Source organism: Phocoena phocoena, chromosome 18, assembly GCF_963924675.1.
Source record: "Phocoena phocoena chromosome 18, mPhoPho1.1, whole genome shotgun sequence".
In the NCBI taxonomy this organism is placed as follows: Eukaryota; Metazoa; Chordata; class Mammalia; order Artiodactyla; family Phocoenidae; genus Phocoena; species Phocoena phocoena.
The window spans coordinates 68,611,863-68,628,882 of record NC_089236.1 but is presented as its reverse complement, the minus strand read 5'-3'; the positions used below and the strand labels follow the sequence as shown (position 1 = coordinate 68,628,882).

Here is a 17,020-nt window from a genome sequence, read left to right as displayed (position 1 = left end):
GCCCTCCACCAGAGGCACATGAAACAGTGGGAACATGGTTTATGATCAAGAAGCCAAATTCACGCCTGCCTTCCGCGCTTGGGACTGGGTACAAGCCGCCTAGTGACCATCTACTTCCTCTGACTATACTAAAAGGCTTAAGAACAAACTCACACAAGCCTGGAGAATCTGTTTTTCCAGTAATAAAAATGGCATTTCAAATACTTAGTTGTACCTGTCCTGTTTTAAACTAGTCAAATAAATTGGGAATCCTCATTTTAAATTAGATAAGTGTTATTTTCCCTGTTAAGGAGGGAACCAGAAAACCTGACAACTTTAAAAATAGTAATCCATAGATTTGGTAAATATTAAAATATCTGAGAATGAGAATACAGATGAAAATGAGACTGTTGATTGCTTTCTCAAGTTCTCTTTTCAAAATTATAAAAAGTACAATTATTTAAAAAGTATCTATGAGGACTTCCTCAACATTCTCCCAAAGTTCTGTATTTGGCAAACGTCTAGATGCCACTCATCTGTTGTGATTCGTCTCCTGCCATTTGCTTCTAAAATATAGGAGACTGTAACTCTATGTACCCAGAATATGCTTCAAAGGCACACGTAGGAAATACATTACAGATGCAGGTTTGCATTTATTTTTAAAAAGGCTCTTTTTAAATCCACAGTCTCCCTCTAAAGGAGAAGACAAACCCTCTCTGGAGATGGTCTGCATTTGAAAGCCAGTTACCGGGGAAAAAAAAAAAAAAAAAAAAAAGTCAGTACTGTATTGATTCATGAGAAGTCTCCAGACCAGGCAGGATTCACTCTAGTCTGATAACTAAGCTGGGTCCCACCCCAATGGAATATGTGAGAGAAAAAAAAAAAAAAAAGGGCTGACAATGTTTCATTGAAGTTACAAGATTCCACAAGAAAAACCAGGTTATAGGATTACCAATCATAGCAGGGTGGCCTTCTTCTCGATAACTTAGGTTGTTGCGCGTAATGTACGTGCTTCTTAGACCAAGTTCCTTGAAGAAAAGTTTTACAAGCAGCTGAACATCAACGTTACTGTTCATCATCAAGCAATTCAGAAAAGCAACAGAAATGCAACTTGCAGAAAAATAAAGAGAAATGCTGCTAATGGGAAAATGACGGCGAATGCACTAGCTTGTTCTCGTTGATGGGGAAAAGATAAAGGAGAATTCTCCTTTGTCTGAACCCGGTGGTGGTGTTGGCAGTGCCTGGGCTGTGGGGGACATGGTGCTTCATACCAATGGAAAACACCATCTTGTACTCAGGACAAAGCTTCGGCCGTCAGTCGGAAAGAACGGTTACAATCGACAGTTTTTACAGCAAGATACCTGTTAGGACAAGTAAAAGCCTCTTCAGTTGAGATTAACAAAAGCTATTAATCCCGTGCATACACCGTTACATGAGTTTGGCCTTCCATGCTTAAAGAATCACCAAGCTCATTGTTACTGGAGAAACCAGCCACCTTCCCGGTGGAATAAATCCATGCTTTCGTGAACTACTGCACGCTGAGCCGTGGAGAGAAGGTAGAACCAGACAGTATCTGTGAGAGCCTACATTCTGGGTAGACAGCAAACTACAAACAGCTCACTGGCCATGAGGGGCCACCTGGGCTGAGCTAGAGAGGTCTTCTCTGCATTTCTACCTATCCCCGCTCCCCAACAAAACACACACTCACAGCCAAATTCGCTTATAAGCTATGGAACGTTTGCCATCCCCACTGGAATAGATGGTCCCATTCAACATAGGGAGCCAGTCCTCTGGTTAGCTGTCTGAGCTCCGCCCACGTAAGCTGCTGCCACAGATGCTCTCTGTTTCCATGAGCCCTGCCCCGCCCTACAGAGATCCTGGCTCCCTTCCGAGGACCATCCCCACCGCCACACATTACAAAGTGCAGGCCTGGAGAAGATGGAATCAGAAAAGTGAAGTCTTCCGTTCATCTTCCATTTCCCCACCTTTAGTGAGATATGGTACCACCGAGCACGATGCTCAGGGTGCCGCCGTGACAAGGCTTGTTTAGTGACGCAATCACTGCATTCTAGAAGAAACAGGTGTTCCGAGTACAAACTGGTATTCAGTCATGTTAAAAAAAAACAAAACATCAGACAGAGCTCCAACAATGCAGGGAAGAGAAGGTACACCATGCTTTGAGGATAAAAGACAGAACGCTGGAAAAAAAAAAAAAGTTTTCTCTTAGATAGGTACATGCTGACCACACAGTGCATACCACGGCACAACAGAAAAATGTTTTCTCAAATTTATTAAACAAATGACAAAAATGAGAATGAAGTCCCCAGCCTTGTCTACTGTAAAATTAATTCAGCGTATTAGAAATTTTTAATAAAATATTAAATGTACACACAGAGAGAACAGAAGGGAACTGGATTAATAACGTAGGCCAAGCTTGTGAGATTGGGTTAGTCAGGTTTTCACAGCAACCTTCCAGGCAGAAAGGAGGTGAGGGTAAGGGACTGAATCCACTGGCCATTCAGGTGCGTGTGTAGAGAGCAGCGGGGTGTGTGTTCTTGACTAAGGAAAGCCTGTCTTTGGTCTTTCTATAAATCACTGCGGGGGGGGGGGGGGGGCAGAGTGACAAATGCTTTCCTTCTTACAAAGGAACAGCAAGGCCCAGGAAAAAGCAATCGTTGGCCCAGTTTCATGAGCCAGAAAGGTCGTCTGGGAATACTGACAGGCCCATCAGAGGCTCCAAAACGACCCTTCTACTGTTTCCTATTTGAGAGTCAGTTAACAACCCCAATTTATAATAAAGCAGGACTGCCTCCAAACTCCTGGTACCACTAACACCTCTACCTCTTACTCAAAAGTAGAGTTAATTACTGTCCGATGCTTTGTTATACACTCCCCCCCACCGACACACACACACAATGGTCCTTGCTCCCGCCTTAGTACTCTTGGTTTATGTTGCATTTTGCAGCGATTTCTAACTTCTGTCCTTCAATATTCTGAAGTTCCTGCACCTGACCCCTAGCAACTGTAATTCTCAGTACCATGTCCATAACTGCATTAACAGCACCTGCCTTGAAGCTAACCTTTCACACCAGCTCTCAACTACAGACTTAGATCAGATACCCTCTGTCAACAGTTGATGTTCAATCCTCCCTACTTTCAAATACCAAACCACCCTAAGACATATCAGAGCAACCTGATCTAGAACCCACACGAAGACGCCAAGGAGCTGCCTTCCACCAGAAGTTATAACCGAACACCAGAGGCCAAGGAGATTGCCAGAGGCTGCTTCCAAGGCTAAGCTGTGATGTGGGCATCATTCAGTCCATCTGCGCTGAAACGATCCTGAACGAATCAGTCTCTTCAATTTCTAAAGCTTTAAAAAAGATTTACTAATTCTACCTTAGCTTCCACCAGGGTGTTTAACTGCTTTGATTGGGGAAAAAAAAAAAAAAAATCCCCCATGCTGGAAGTTTCATCTATGTTTTCTGGAGTGACGTGTTCTGAACTTTATGAAGCAAGACCTGTTTTTCACAACTCTACTCACCTCCTCCCAAGTATGTATCTGACATACAAATCCGCATTTGCAACTTTTGTTTATAAAGGAAATACTTAAAAATCCCTAGGTTACCCAGGAAACAATAAATAGCTCTTTTCCAAGTATGTATTCCAAACAGGTGGCAACCAGGCCACTTTTGATCTTTGATGCCTACAACGCTAGACCAAACCATCATGGGTATTTTTTGCTTTTCATTATTATTATTTTTTTAATAAAAAGAGAGCTGCTACATTAAGTGGCATGCTTATTTTGATCTAAACGTCATGGCTTCATTTTAGCAACTAGTGTTAGGGGTACGCACTGTGTACACTAGAGACCCCATTTCCCTGTATTACATTTCATTCAACTAAACAGAAACAGATGGAATTAGACTAACGAGGAAAAAGCAGCGCCAGTAAATTCTTTAAATGTCGCCAGACTCAAGTTCTTTCATCACTTCCTTCTTGCAGAAGTTCATCCGCTAGTACCTTTCCTTCCGTATGTTCTTATGAACTTGGCTAACATGGCTGAGTGTAAACTCAGAGAGCTGCCGGCAACAGGTTATTTTGAAATGTTCACCTCTTTCGGGTCCAAAGAAACTTTCTCTATCGCAAAGACTCTTCTGCAGTTTGCTTTGTAAAACTGGCAGCAATAGAGTTGACCCTTGGACGACACGGGGGTCAGGGGTGCAGACCCTCCGAGCAGTGGAAAATCCATGTAGGACTTATAGTCGGCCCTCTGTATGTATCTACACTTCCGCATCTGCGGATTCCACCAACCTTGGACTGTGTGGTACTCGGAATCGGTGCATCAGTGGACCTGCGCCATTCACACCCATGTTGTCCAAGTGTCAACTGTAGACTCATCTCCATGAAACTAGAGGAAGGCCAGCCTTAGAGTAATTAAGCTCATCAGAGGAGGAATGTTTATAGACTACAAAGGAGAAGATCCAGAAAAAAAGAGCCTTTCTAGGGGACGCAGCTCAGACAGCTTTAAATTCTGGTTAATGAAAATGAGGGCCTAGGCAAAGAAGAGTGATCGAGACAGAAGCAAATAAACTCAAAATAAACCTAGTACTGAAGGGGACCCCAAGTTTCTTAATTTAAGGCGGGGCCTACCTGTAGCCCAATCACTCACTGATGACTTCAATTGCACCAAACCCGTACTGTGTTGAAATAGGGAATAGCATTTTAAGTGGAAAATGTTGATTAAAACCATGTGAACACTGGTTAAAGCTATGAAAATGGGAGGTGATACACCTTCACAGCAGTTTTAAAAAACTTTAAAATGGCAGCTTCATGTCTTAATCGCTGCTTCTTTTAGGAACTGCTTTTGCCAACACAATCAGACTGACTCCACAGCGAAGATGCAAGTGGGGTTTCTGATTCAACTGAGGACAGGCTGGATTTCGTATACTTGGTGGAAATTTCAAGAGGCTCGTGCTGTATTTTGGTTTTGCAGTCCTAGTGTGTGTGTGTGTATATATATATATATATATATATATATATATATAATTTTTTTTTTTTAAAGCATTACTTGGTTTGAATCTTCAAAGAAGTACTGGAGCATCAAATGGAAATTATTCACATTTTTAAGTGCAGGCCGCAGAAGCACCATTTGGTGAGATAAATCTGTGAGAAATTTCCAAATACGAATCACATATGTGGAGAAGAATCTGGCTCACGGACTTCCTTTAACTAAATGCCTGTCTAATAAAATAGCATCATAGCATACAGATGACTGGTCAAGGGGCTGGGGCAATCCACCGTAAGTTCTGGAACTCATTAAATGCAGTTCTTTACGAGAATTTCTTGCATTTTTATGCTGCCCGAACAAGGAGCACCAAAAACCAGTCACTAAAGGACCTATAATTTACACGTTTTGAAATACTATCTAACAAAAGATATTCACGCGCGGAGGCCCCGGAGTCGCCCTGCGTGGCGTGAAGACTTCTGTTTCTGTATTTGGTTTGTCTTCCACCCAAGGCTTTGAGATATCATTGCCCAGGAGCAGCTGCGACCTGAAGACTTGGCTTCCTTATTGATGCAGGCGACCCCTACACTAGCTGTTGCCTTAGAAAAAACTGGCTCTGACAGGTCTTGGGAAACCCTTTGGAAGTCTGAAAGAATTCACAGGTCTCTCATCTCTGCTGCCTATTGGTCACACCCAACCCCATCTCTGATCTTCCTGCACTTAGCTCAACTTCAGGCGTGTGCCTGCCTTTCTTATACCACACAGTGAGATTCCAGAGGCCAGGGAAGGACTTGGGGGCCAGAGTCTCACAGCAGGCAGAAGGCATGGAAGGTACGGGGCGCTGGGAGTGGCATGCAGCCTGCTGGCCTTCTCTGACCTCCTCACCTCAGTGGACTGGCTCTACCTTCAGACTCTAAGAATGTTCAGGTCTACTCACTCAGCAGCTCTCTTTACTAGTGCAGGGAAAGCTCTCCCAGAGGCAATGAGTGAATATTCCCAGCACGTCAGAATACGTGGCTTTTGAAAAAACTACACACCTTTCCCCACCCCCACCCCCCCTTTCTTTTAAGCACACCAGAATTGCCACTCTCACAACGACTGACTGAGAAGCAGAAACTGAGTTGCTTGGCTGGTACAAAACCAAAGCAGAGAAAAACTCTACCAGTGACCCTAAAAGCGGAAAATCTCGTCAATATAGAACTGGGTACATCACCGTTGATCAGTTGCTTTTGAAACACTTTGGATAAAAAAATCATCTCTTCGGGGAAAAAGCAAAACAAAATAATTACTGGACTATGTTTTGCTTTGGGGGTTTACATCTGGTGATTCACATTCTAAGCCAGCTCAGTTAATACCTTCTGCTCATTCATATTTCACGATCAGACTGCTGTATGATTAGAGGTAAAAGAAAACTCATTTGAACACACCACCTTCACAAATAAACCACAGATTCCACGTGGGACTCTGCTTAACTCACGTTTGACTACCGTTTCATATAGCAAATTGACACCTTTCTCTAAGCTCGAAACAGAATAGGCGAAAATGGGCTATAACTGCAAAAACCCCACAATATAAAAAGCAGTAGTTCTTCCTACCTGATATGGACTGTAATAACCTAAGTCTACATGATTCCTGATCTCCATATGATTTTAATTATTAATCCATACAAGAGTCTCAAAATATAAAATACTGAACCCAAAAGGTCCTAGCGCATCAAGCTGTCACATAGAGTAAAACACTGAAGCCCAGAGACCAAGGTTCTGGTTTTAGATTTGTCCTGCAACGGCTGTAGGACTATGGGAAGTCTCTTCCCTTCGTCAGAACAAGGTTTCTCATCCGTAAATAAAGGTTTAACCTAGGTGACCTCCAAGGTCCCTTCTGGCTTCAAAATTCTGTGACTCTGTTAAACATGTAAATCTAAATAAAGCAAAAGATGAATAGACTACTTCAGTGAACATCTTTCAAGCTATCCGATAATCAACTTGATTCATCAACCATGCACTGAATCAAATGATTAGGAAGATAAAGCAAAAGTGTGCGTAAAAATGGATTACGTTTTCAGAATCTTTAAAATCAACTTCTCGACATTCATGTGGACAGAGAGTCACGTGTGAACCACAGGGTCTGTCAATATTTCTGCTCATTCAACACTGTGGCCAAATTCTACTCAGTTTCCCTGAACTTGCTTAGCTCTTCCCCATGACAAAGCCGCGCGATGAGTTTTAATAAGGCCACTCGTGTGGCGGCACGTTAGGGCTGGATCATCACTACAACTCTTTTCAATAATTCTGTAGTTACTTAGGATCTAAAATTTTTATTCTACAATTTATCTTTTTTTAAAAAAGGTACCAAAGACTAAAAAGTACCAAAGAGCAGGCATGAAGAAAAGCATTTCATTGGTGATGCTTTTCTTATTCGGCAAGCAAGCCAACATTTCAGCTGACACTTCCATCACATTCCGCTAGATTCTAGAAGGCAACAGTGTCTGGCTCAGAAATGACCCTGGCAGCCTAGCAGAGCCATCTGGGGACCCCAAGGGGCACTCCAGACCAATTTGATCCAAATTTCTAGGGTCAGGGCTCAGGTAATACCAATTTTTTACACGTCCCAGGTGATTCCAAAGTGCAGCTAGGGCTGAGAAGCAATGCAGGTTCAAACCAGGCTTTTCCACCTGAAATGCAGAAACGCTGGGTGAAAGGCACTGGTGTAGGTGGTAAGATTTAAAAAGAAACCAAACCTCTCACTACTTCTACTTTTTTTCCTGCACAGAGAAGCAGCCAGAAGACACTGTCCCTGAGCGGGTGGACATTAAGAACGTGCGTAGAAACCCACCAAGGGCAACGAGACTGGGAAACAGCCCTTCCCGGTACTGTGCGCTACTCAAAGGCTAAACCTTGAGTTTGCTAACCTCCTGGTGCCAACAGTACCTATCCTGCGAGGTCTTACTTTTCCCTGCATCGTTACTCAGCAGCATCTCTGTGTTTCACCAAGAGGCTCTGACGGCCAGAGGTCTTCAACACCTTCTTCAACCATAACTAACGTTTGACCCATGAAAGCAAACCCAAACCAAACCAGCAATCTCATATCGATTCCAGTTCGTGAAGATTTATATCATTTCATAGGAAGTCTGCAAAGAATCATCCCAAATGCTTCCAATTAAAATAGTCACTAGTCTTATTAACTAATATGTCAACAACACTTCATTTCAACTAGCAACCAACTGACATCTGGCCTTGAGTTTTGTCAATTCCTCGCTTTACGAGGCACGGCAAAGCAGCCCTCCTTTTAAAGAAGGGGTTTAAAGTAAAACCCACACCTTTCCTGGGATCTCAGTGATACTTTCGTCCCAATAATCAACCAGATGGGAGGGTGATCTGTGTACGCAACTGAAGATACACAGAAAATTTCCACATAAATACAACACACTATACACATGATCAGATTCATAATAAAGGATGTCTTCCTAGCCTTCAGCCAGAAAGAGAAACAAGCTCTTGGTAACTTGTCGTGATGTGTAAAATCCTGTCCTTCTGAAAGATCTGAGAAGCCAGGCGTGCCCTACCCAAGCATATGCCTGCCCCAAAACCTCCTCTAACAAAGGTCGATTAGAAATTAACAAGTCACTAGGACAGAGCATCTCCAGGGAAACCCTGGACGCATAACTCCAGGTTTCCAGCCCTTGAAGACCCGCCCTCTGGTCTCCTCACTCATACTCCTCTCTGTCCTCATTCAAAGGCAGGCCACCCAAGGACTTCTTTCTCCTCACGCCGGAGGGGGAACTCAGCACAGCTGGATTACCAAACACGAGGGGCTGGCTCAGAGGGCTGGCCAGTTCAGAGTCTGAATCGCTGGATTCAGTCCCACTGCTGGTAGAGCCCTCGGTCACTTGCAGGGGTGCCAGCTGGGCTGCCTTGCCAGGGGCACACGCTGACTGCGCCATGGGGATCCTTGAGGTCGAACCCACGAGAGGTGTACCATTAGCCAGCGTCCTACCTTCCGAAGCGGCCGGGCCGGCCAGGCCTCCCTTTCCATGGCCATCAAACCTATCCACTGCCTTCGGGCTTGATGCTACCTGGCTAAGAATGAGTGGATCTGTCTCTGACTTATTATATCTCAGATGCCTTAAGTGGGGCCTTTGTAAGACGGGGGAACCGTCTTCATCACGAGGACCCTGGCTTGGGAGAGGATCTCCTCCCACACTTCTCTCTCTATAGTCATGTGCGTTTTCGGAAACATAGCCTTGGGACCCGGTCCTGTCCCAACTCATACTTGGACTTGAACTTCCGCTGCTGGGAGACAAGGGGGTGGCCAGGGGACTGTGACCGCCTGAGGCCCTGAACATCTCATCTACCAGAGAGCTATGTCTTGGGAGTCTGGGGCTCCCACTCATGTCAAAGGTGATGTCTGCTGAATCATCGTCACGGAATTCTCTGGAAGGAGGCCGGGAGGACTTGGCAGAGTGAAGGGAAGCCCTGCGCCTAGCCTCTATCTGCCTCTCATCCCTGGACAGCAGATAAACACCACTGGTCAAATCACCCTCATAGTTGTCATTTGTTTGGGACCGTGACCGGGACGCTTGTTCCCTGAGGAGGTCGTATTCACTGTCTACATCACTGCAGTCAATGAAAGGAATGGAAGTGCTGCTGCCTTGGGCAGCCCTGGATGCTGGACCTGTGCTTGGCTGCGGGGGCCGAGGTCTACTCTGCTGGGTCCTGTCCTTAACGACCTCCTCCTCTTCCTCCGTCTCCGCCCTGCCGGCCCCGTCTGCCTTCGTGCTCCCCGCCGGGCTCCTCTGCGGAGTGGGGTTGCGCTGTGGCCCGCGCTCATCGGCCGAAGCGGGCGGGTCCCTTCCCGGCTGGCAGCTCTGGCCGCCCGGGGATGCGGCACCTTCTCCGAAGGTAAGGCTGGCACTCTGCTGAGCCTGGGGGGGGGGGGGGGGGGCGCAAGAGAAGGGGGAGGGAGATGAAGAGAAAAGGGAGAGGTTACACCACGGATGAAAGAGACAGAGACGCGGAGTCCAACTTAACGGCATCTCCTGAAGCATCGAGTGGCCAAGGGTTGCCAAAGAAAGCCTGCCCTCCCCGGTCTTAGAACAAAGCACCCTGTGAGGAATCGGGCATTCCCGAGGCTGTCTGGTCAGGATCCAGAACGTTCTCTCAGGGTGTGGAAGCCGACAGTGCGGGGTCCCCAGCAGCACAGGTGAGGCAGTGCCTCTGCTTTCCAGGACCGGCAGTCTCCTCTTGGGCGTCCCAAGTTTCTATGGAAGAAGACGGTCCTTCTGGCCCACAGGGGACTGACTTCCTGAGGGGGTGGGGGCAGGCGGAGGAGGAAAGGCACCGTGGACCTCCAAAGGCGAGCTGACACGGATTTCAGACAAATGACAAAAACGTCTTTGTTTCGATGCCTAAGGGCAGGACGGGCAGCTTACAGGCTCTCTGGATTCGCACAGTGAGACTGCCTTCATGTTCTTTCCCAACAAAGTTCTTATTCTCTTGTAGAGAAAACCCTGAAAGCTCATCCAGAGACCAACTCCAGGGAAAACGAGCTCTGGCCACCCTCAGAGCAAGAGCGGTGATGTGTCTTGTTGCCAACTGTGGTCGCTGCTCTGTAACATGAGCCCTGGGAACGCACCGTCCGGTCCTGCGCCAGTGCAAGGTTCTGACCTTGGCAGCCAAGGGGAGCTACACCCGTCACCACCACCGCCCCCCCCTGCCGCCGAGCTAAATCCCGATCTCTTCACACAAGCGCAGCCGTTTAGCTGGAGGGTGGGCTCAGCTCTGGCCCTGGATGGTTCCAGCCCTAAGCTGAGTTCAGGCCAATAGAGCAAACTTCCCTGGGGCCAGGGCATGGGAGGGAGGAGGGGAAAGGATACAGGCCAGGGCGAGAAGCACAGAGCCCGTGTCTGGTCAGAGCCAGGGCACACGGCTAGACCCTCCTCTAGAAAACACCCCGAAGTGGAAGGATGAAGAACAACAAAGCAGACTAGGAAAGCCAGTCCTCAGCAGAGGACGTTTGGTGGAAAACAGAGCTATAATAGTGACTATCACCATCACTGACTTGTTTTGGCACTTCTGAATTCGGCTCTGCAGGCTGCGTAGCAAGGCTTCTGATGGAATGAATCTTGCTGTGTTTCCTGGGAGAAATCACACAAGAGAACGAAAGTTAGGCGAATTGGTTTTTTTTTAATTGGTTTCACATGAAAAATAACGGCATTAGGCATTCTCTCAGTAGTGAAGGCACCCAAAGGAGTTTGGATAAATGCTCCCTGGAGACAGATCCAGTCACCCTTTCTGTATCACTGGTAGGATTCGGGGGTTTGCTTCAGCCTTGAAAACGTTCTCAGCATTCCCAGCTCCCACTGCAGTGGTCCAGCCGGTTGGGAGTACTACCACTGAACGCTAACTCTCTAGTTACGGGACATGTCGTTGGGAGGGAGAAGCTGGCTGGGTCCGAGCACACTCTGAATTGCAAGCCCTGGCCTAACAATATGAAATCAATGTGCGTGTTCTGGGTAATGATTTTCTAGATCAGTTCTATAACAGAGGCCTCTGCCACTAATGAGCTACTCCTTCACAGCGCTCAGGTCAGAGAAAAGGCCCTGCCCCAGGAATGAATTTACAGACCCCACAGTAGAAGAAACTGGTTTTTAATGCCACCCACACCCTCCCTTTAATCTTTTCCTTCCCTTAGTGTGGCGGTCCCCAACTTCCCAGGGGACAAGCATGAGAAACTTCTCAGGTACTCAAACACATGAAACTGCATAAATATACAGATTAAATTCCAATATCCATCCAGCTTTTCTTTAAAATACTCCAAATTAACACACCAAGGCTCCGGGGCACGCACATTCTGAGTCAGAGAGAGGCAGACCCCTTCTTACACGACCCTCAAAAGATTAATCGTGGATCGTCCGAGAAAATGGTGGGGCTTGCTTTGCTACATCTAGATAAGCATACAGATAACCTTCTGAACATTACACTTCCATGTACAGGGAGGGAAAAACGACCCCAGGTCCCCACCAGGAGAAATATACAAGGATGGTCAAGGCAGCACATCTGTTTCAGCAAAAGCAAAACAAAACACCAAACAACCTGAATGTTTCTCAACAGGGAATCAGATACCTGAAAGGTAATACTTTCACAATACCATAAAATGCTTAAGATAGATCTCAAAATCAGGGCAGCTTTAAAAAGCAAGACGCATGATTACGTACAATGTAATCCTGATTATATAAATGAAAAAGGACACCCCCAGAGCAGTTCTGCCTGTTCTTTTTGGGTGCATGAATATTTCTAATAGAAGTAACAGGAATTAGGTAGTTGTTGCCTCTGGGGAGGGAAGGAGGGAAGTAATGAAGGCTGTTGGTTAAAGGGGGTTTTCACTACATCTGTAACCACGATAGCTGCAAATAAGGGAAGAAGAAATAAAACCCTAGAAACCAATGTTAAAATGTGACTAGTTAATTCTAAGTACTAGGAACATGGGTGTTTGCTGTATCCTCTGTGCTTTATTGTAATTTTTAAATGTGTTAAACTGAAAAAAGAAAACCATTAAAACAAACACTTGCAACTGAACAGTCACTGGCGCACCATCCCTTCACCCCTGCACCCTTTTCTTTTAGTCCCTCTGGGCAGAGCAGTGCTGAAGGGCAGTGAGCTCTGGAGTTGGATGACCAGGGCCCACTTACCAGCTCTGAGACCTGGGCGAGTCACTCAACATCTTTGAGCTGCCTTGTCTCCATCTTTAAAAAGGAAATAAAATAGCACGGACCTCACAGAGCAGGTATGAAGACTCCATGAGTTCCTATGTCTAAAGGGCTTGGAACAGTGCCTGGCATACAATAAGAGCTATCAGCATTTGCTAACAACAACAATAAATCCTGTTTCTCTTCAATCAAACGTTACTGAATTAACAGGTTTATAGAACTCTCCTCAGTACTCTGTAATGACCTATATGGGAATAGAATCTAAAAAGAGTGGATGTATATATAACTGATTCACTTTGCTGTACACCTGAAACTAACACAACATTGTAAATCAACTACACTCCAATAAAAATTAATTAAAAAAAAGAAACTAAAGAAAAGGGTTTGCAATTTTTCCAATTAAAAAAAAAAAGTTTATAGAAATACTTCGAATTCAAATCCCCAAATATTTAAGGACTCACCGGTGAGTAGGTTTTTACAGCGCTTTACCCCCTCTGTCAGCTCGTGTTCCTCTTGCATCCCTGCCCTCTGCTGGCTTCCTTTCACCCTGGAGTTAAGTGTCCCCCGGGCCTCAGCTGTTCCTAACACTGAACCGGCCGAGACTGACCGGGCGGCAGCGATTCTCTAGCTCACCGGGCCTAGGGGTAGCCATGCTTAGCCGCTTAGAGCACCACTGCCTGCAGAGAACGACTCCTCCCAAATCGCAAGTGGCACTGACGTTTCTCTTACCTTTCAAACTGCACCTTCTTATGTCCTCCTTCTTTAACATAGTCGAGAACCTGCTTCTGAGTCCGGCCACTAAAATGAAGACCACGAGAGGGGGCGGAGAAGACAGCAAGGCGTTCTCATTTCACGCTCAGCACAGCCCTCCACCATCTCGCCTCCCTCCCACAGCTGGGAGACACGGGAGTTTTCTCAGCTAGCCCGGGATGAAAGCAGTCCCAAGAGAAACTGTGCTTTTGCGTCCATTCTGTCTCTTGATATTTCCCTTATACACGACAGAAAAAGTTCAATGAACTCAACAACTTAACGATTCTGTGTTTGATTATTAAGCAACCATCCCAAGAGCCTGTACACTTCATGAAGGCAGGGATAGCTCTGTTCACAGTGTACCCCCAACACCTAGAGCAGAATCTGACATGCAGTAGACACTCGAAGATTGGCTGAAAGAATGAGTGAGAAATTGAACCAGTGATGGGCAGGTCTACATAGCATTCGGTGAAGCTACAACAAGTGTTAACGAGGTGCTTTTGCTTCTACAGAGAAAGGAAATCCTTTCTGAATTAGAAGAGTTCCTCTACGCGTTGTCTGTGGCTGGGGAGACTGCCTAGTGGCTACCTAACGTTCAAACTGAACACACCAAGGGGCTGCCAGGAGCCTTCTGTGATGACCCAGCAAACATGCCATCAGCCAAAGCTCTTGGAAGCCAACTTTCCCGAGGAAAGTCTTGGGGAAAATGACCACATGGCGAACGGAGAGATTGAAGCAGAATCCTTACCTGAACCGAAACGATGACCCTCGGCTAAACAGAACAGGCTTTGGCTTTGGTTTGGGCTCTTCAAAAAGTCTAAAAAAGGCATGATGTTCAACACAGATTTTCCAGAAGGATTTGCAAAAGTCCCGACTGGCCATTAGGAATTCCAAGGTATCCTGGTATGAGCTCTAGAAAGAGAAAATAACACTTCGGTTTTTTCCATTACCCAGAGACATTCAGTTACAATACGGGAAAGGGGGCAGAAAACAAATTTGTCCAATAAAATTTCAATTGTGTATTTTATTATAGCGTGACCATAAATCCACATATTTAGTAAAATACATTTGTTCCTCATGACGAAATGTAGTCATCATCGTTCAACCATTTTCTTCCCTACGTAATTCCTTAGAGGAACACGCAGAAAATGGGGGTACTCAGCAGAAGTTGTAACATTCCCTTGGACAGAAATCATAAACAAATGCTGTTCACTTGGCTTGCATTTCCTTCGTTAAAAAAATATCCAAGTACTGAAATGCCTTTTCTGCCTCCTTAGAATAACTGAAACACACTTCTTCTTTCTGGTTTCTCCCCCACGGCTCATGCCAACTCTGAATATTGTACTTAAACCTTTTCTCCATCAGAAAGCATATGGCTCCAGCCTCCAGGTGGCCCCAGGGACCATACAGGAAATGAACATTTTTTCTGGAGCACTGAAGTATCACCCAAGGCTGAAAAATTCATGTCCTTTGATTTGGGAAAGGGGATACGGTAATTTTCTACTTATAGACTGAATGCTCTCAATTTAAGTGACCGTATTATATAAACAAATGTTACCACAGCCCTTAACATTCTCAGCGGTTCCGGCCATTTTGGGAGAATCTCACAGTTCTCGGTAGTGCAGCCTCAACTCACAGACAAGTCGTGCTGCAGTACCCAGCCTTCTGGACTCAAAACACGTCTTCTCATAGGAAACAACTTCCAGTGGGTGCCTGTTTCCCAAATCAGGCCATAAAAACCTATTTCATCCATAATGTAACCAAATTACTATAAACCTAGACTGCCATTTATAATCTTTTTTTACCCCCATGGGAGAAAGCAGTCCAGTTCTGGTTGCGGGCATCAGCACCCTGGCGCCCATCCATCCCTAGTTTTATGGCGGATGGAGAAAACGCTTTCTTCCTTCTCTGACCTGGCGCCACGTGAGCGACATCTTTAAAGGGAGGGTCTTCGGGAAGTGTGCTAGGGGAGGGGCCGGGTCAGCTCGTGAGAGTGCGCCGTCAGGGGCTGGGGACTACAGCAGGAGCGCCCCTGGGTGGGGAGGGACAGACCTGGAGCACGGCAGAATGCTGAACGGGCTGTCGAGGTGGCCGAGGCTGGAGACACGGCGGCTGCACAGGAGGGGGCGGCCCGTAGGCGCACAGCGAAGTGACCCCTCCCTGGGCACACATCTGTGCCCTCTGTCCACTGCTGAGGACAGCTGCGGAGGGACCGAGCGTCTGGATACACAGTACAGACTGGCAGACACCTGGAGAGCTGCCGGCCGTGGGTTCCACCTGCACCCTAGCGGGACCCGCCCCGCCCCGAGGGGGCTCACTGGTCTCCCCCTCTCTCCCGAGAGGCACTTACGTTCACATCTGGGCGGAGCTTGATGAGAAAGCGCTTCCTCTTGAAGCTCAGCTTCCGCACCTTTGCCCAGTTGAAGGCATTGATCTTCGTAAAACCCTGAGAACAAAGGTATCGGCCAGTGAGCCGGGAAATGAATGACAAGCAACATGCGAGTCGGGAGCTGAAAGGAGGGCTGACGTTCTCCCACTCCTAAGAATGCCTCTTGCTGGAGAATTCCCAGGCTCTGCGACTGAGGGATGACCCCCTTCCCTTCCTGGATCATCGTTTCTCACTAATTACATGATCTGGCCTTCAAATTAAGTCTGCCTCCAGGGAGAGAAGAGGCTGGCCGAGGGGCTCATACAGAGAAAGATAAATAAAAATAAACACCATGATAACCACCACAACTACTGGCGACCATCACGGGCCGAGTGCCAGGCACTGTCCCAAGTCCTCTACAGCCCTTATCTTGTGAAGCCTTACACGGAACCCAGGGAGCTGGATTTATTATCTTCATTCTACACCTGTGGAAACTGCAGCATGGCTAGATTTTAACTTGCTCGAAATCACACGGTTACCGCAGCAGAATGAGATTCCCGGGCATGTGCCTTCACCAGCAGCTGTTGTTATAGCCACAGAAGCAACACAGCGGTTAGCGATCACCTGCTCCGTCCACACGGCTCTGCTTCCAACAGCACAAGCAGGGCCGGGGAGGGGAGACCCCACCCTCCGCGTGTCTCTGAGGCCAGAGAACAGTCTCCGGGAGGGACGCACACATCTTCATCTTTGATCGCCAGGTGGGAGTGGGGGAGACACAGCGGGGAGTCGCCAGATACCAGCTCCTATCTGTGCCGTCCTCTCAACTGAAATTAGAATTCCTCGAGCCCGTTTGAACACCAGAACCATTCGTTTAAATTGGTTAGAATGAAGCAATTAGGCACAGGCAAGGAGATTAATTTCAAGATACTGTCCTTGTATATGATGACATTACGGAACAATTCTCAACACTTCAAGTGTCTCAAACACAATCCAAGCAAATTAATTCAATTGCGAGGCACCTCTTCCCCCCGACTATGATCTTTAGAAATGTTTAAGCGTTTTGACTTTGAAGTGGAATGGTAGGACTGATCTCATCAGGGACGCCTAGATTATTTCTGCAGGTCAGTGGGTATTAGGGACAGTCACCCCCTCCAATACCATGCTGCTCACAAAATGTCACTTCCTAGTGTCCCACAGGAAACCCAACTTC

At 46.6% G+C, this 17,020-nt stretch overlaps 1 protein-coding gene across 1 annotated transcript in view; it reads right to left on the bottom strand.

Moving 5' to 3' along the window:
• The window catches only part of FARP1 (FERM, ARH/RhoGEF and pleckstrin domain protein 1), a 230,693-nt gene that overhangs the window by 48,955 nt on the left and 164,718 nt on the right, over positions 1 to 17,020 (bottom strand). Inside the window, exons 8-12 of the mRNA XM_065895894.1 lie at positions 15,793 to 15,888; positions 14,191 to 14,354; positions 13,422 to 13,490; positions 11,045 to 11,120; positions 9,659 to 9,908 (exon numbers count right to left, since the gene is read on the bottom strand). Coding sequence (XP_065751966.1) covers positions 9,659 to 9,908; positions 11,045 to 11,120; positions 13,422 to 13,490; positions 14,191 to 14,354; positions 15,793 to 15,888 — 655 coding nt within the window. The remainder of the gene's footprint in view (positions 1 to 9,658; positions 9,909 to 11,044; positions 11,121 to 13,421; positions 13,491 to 14,190; positions 14,355 to 15,792; positions 15,889 to 17,020) is intronic.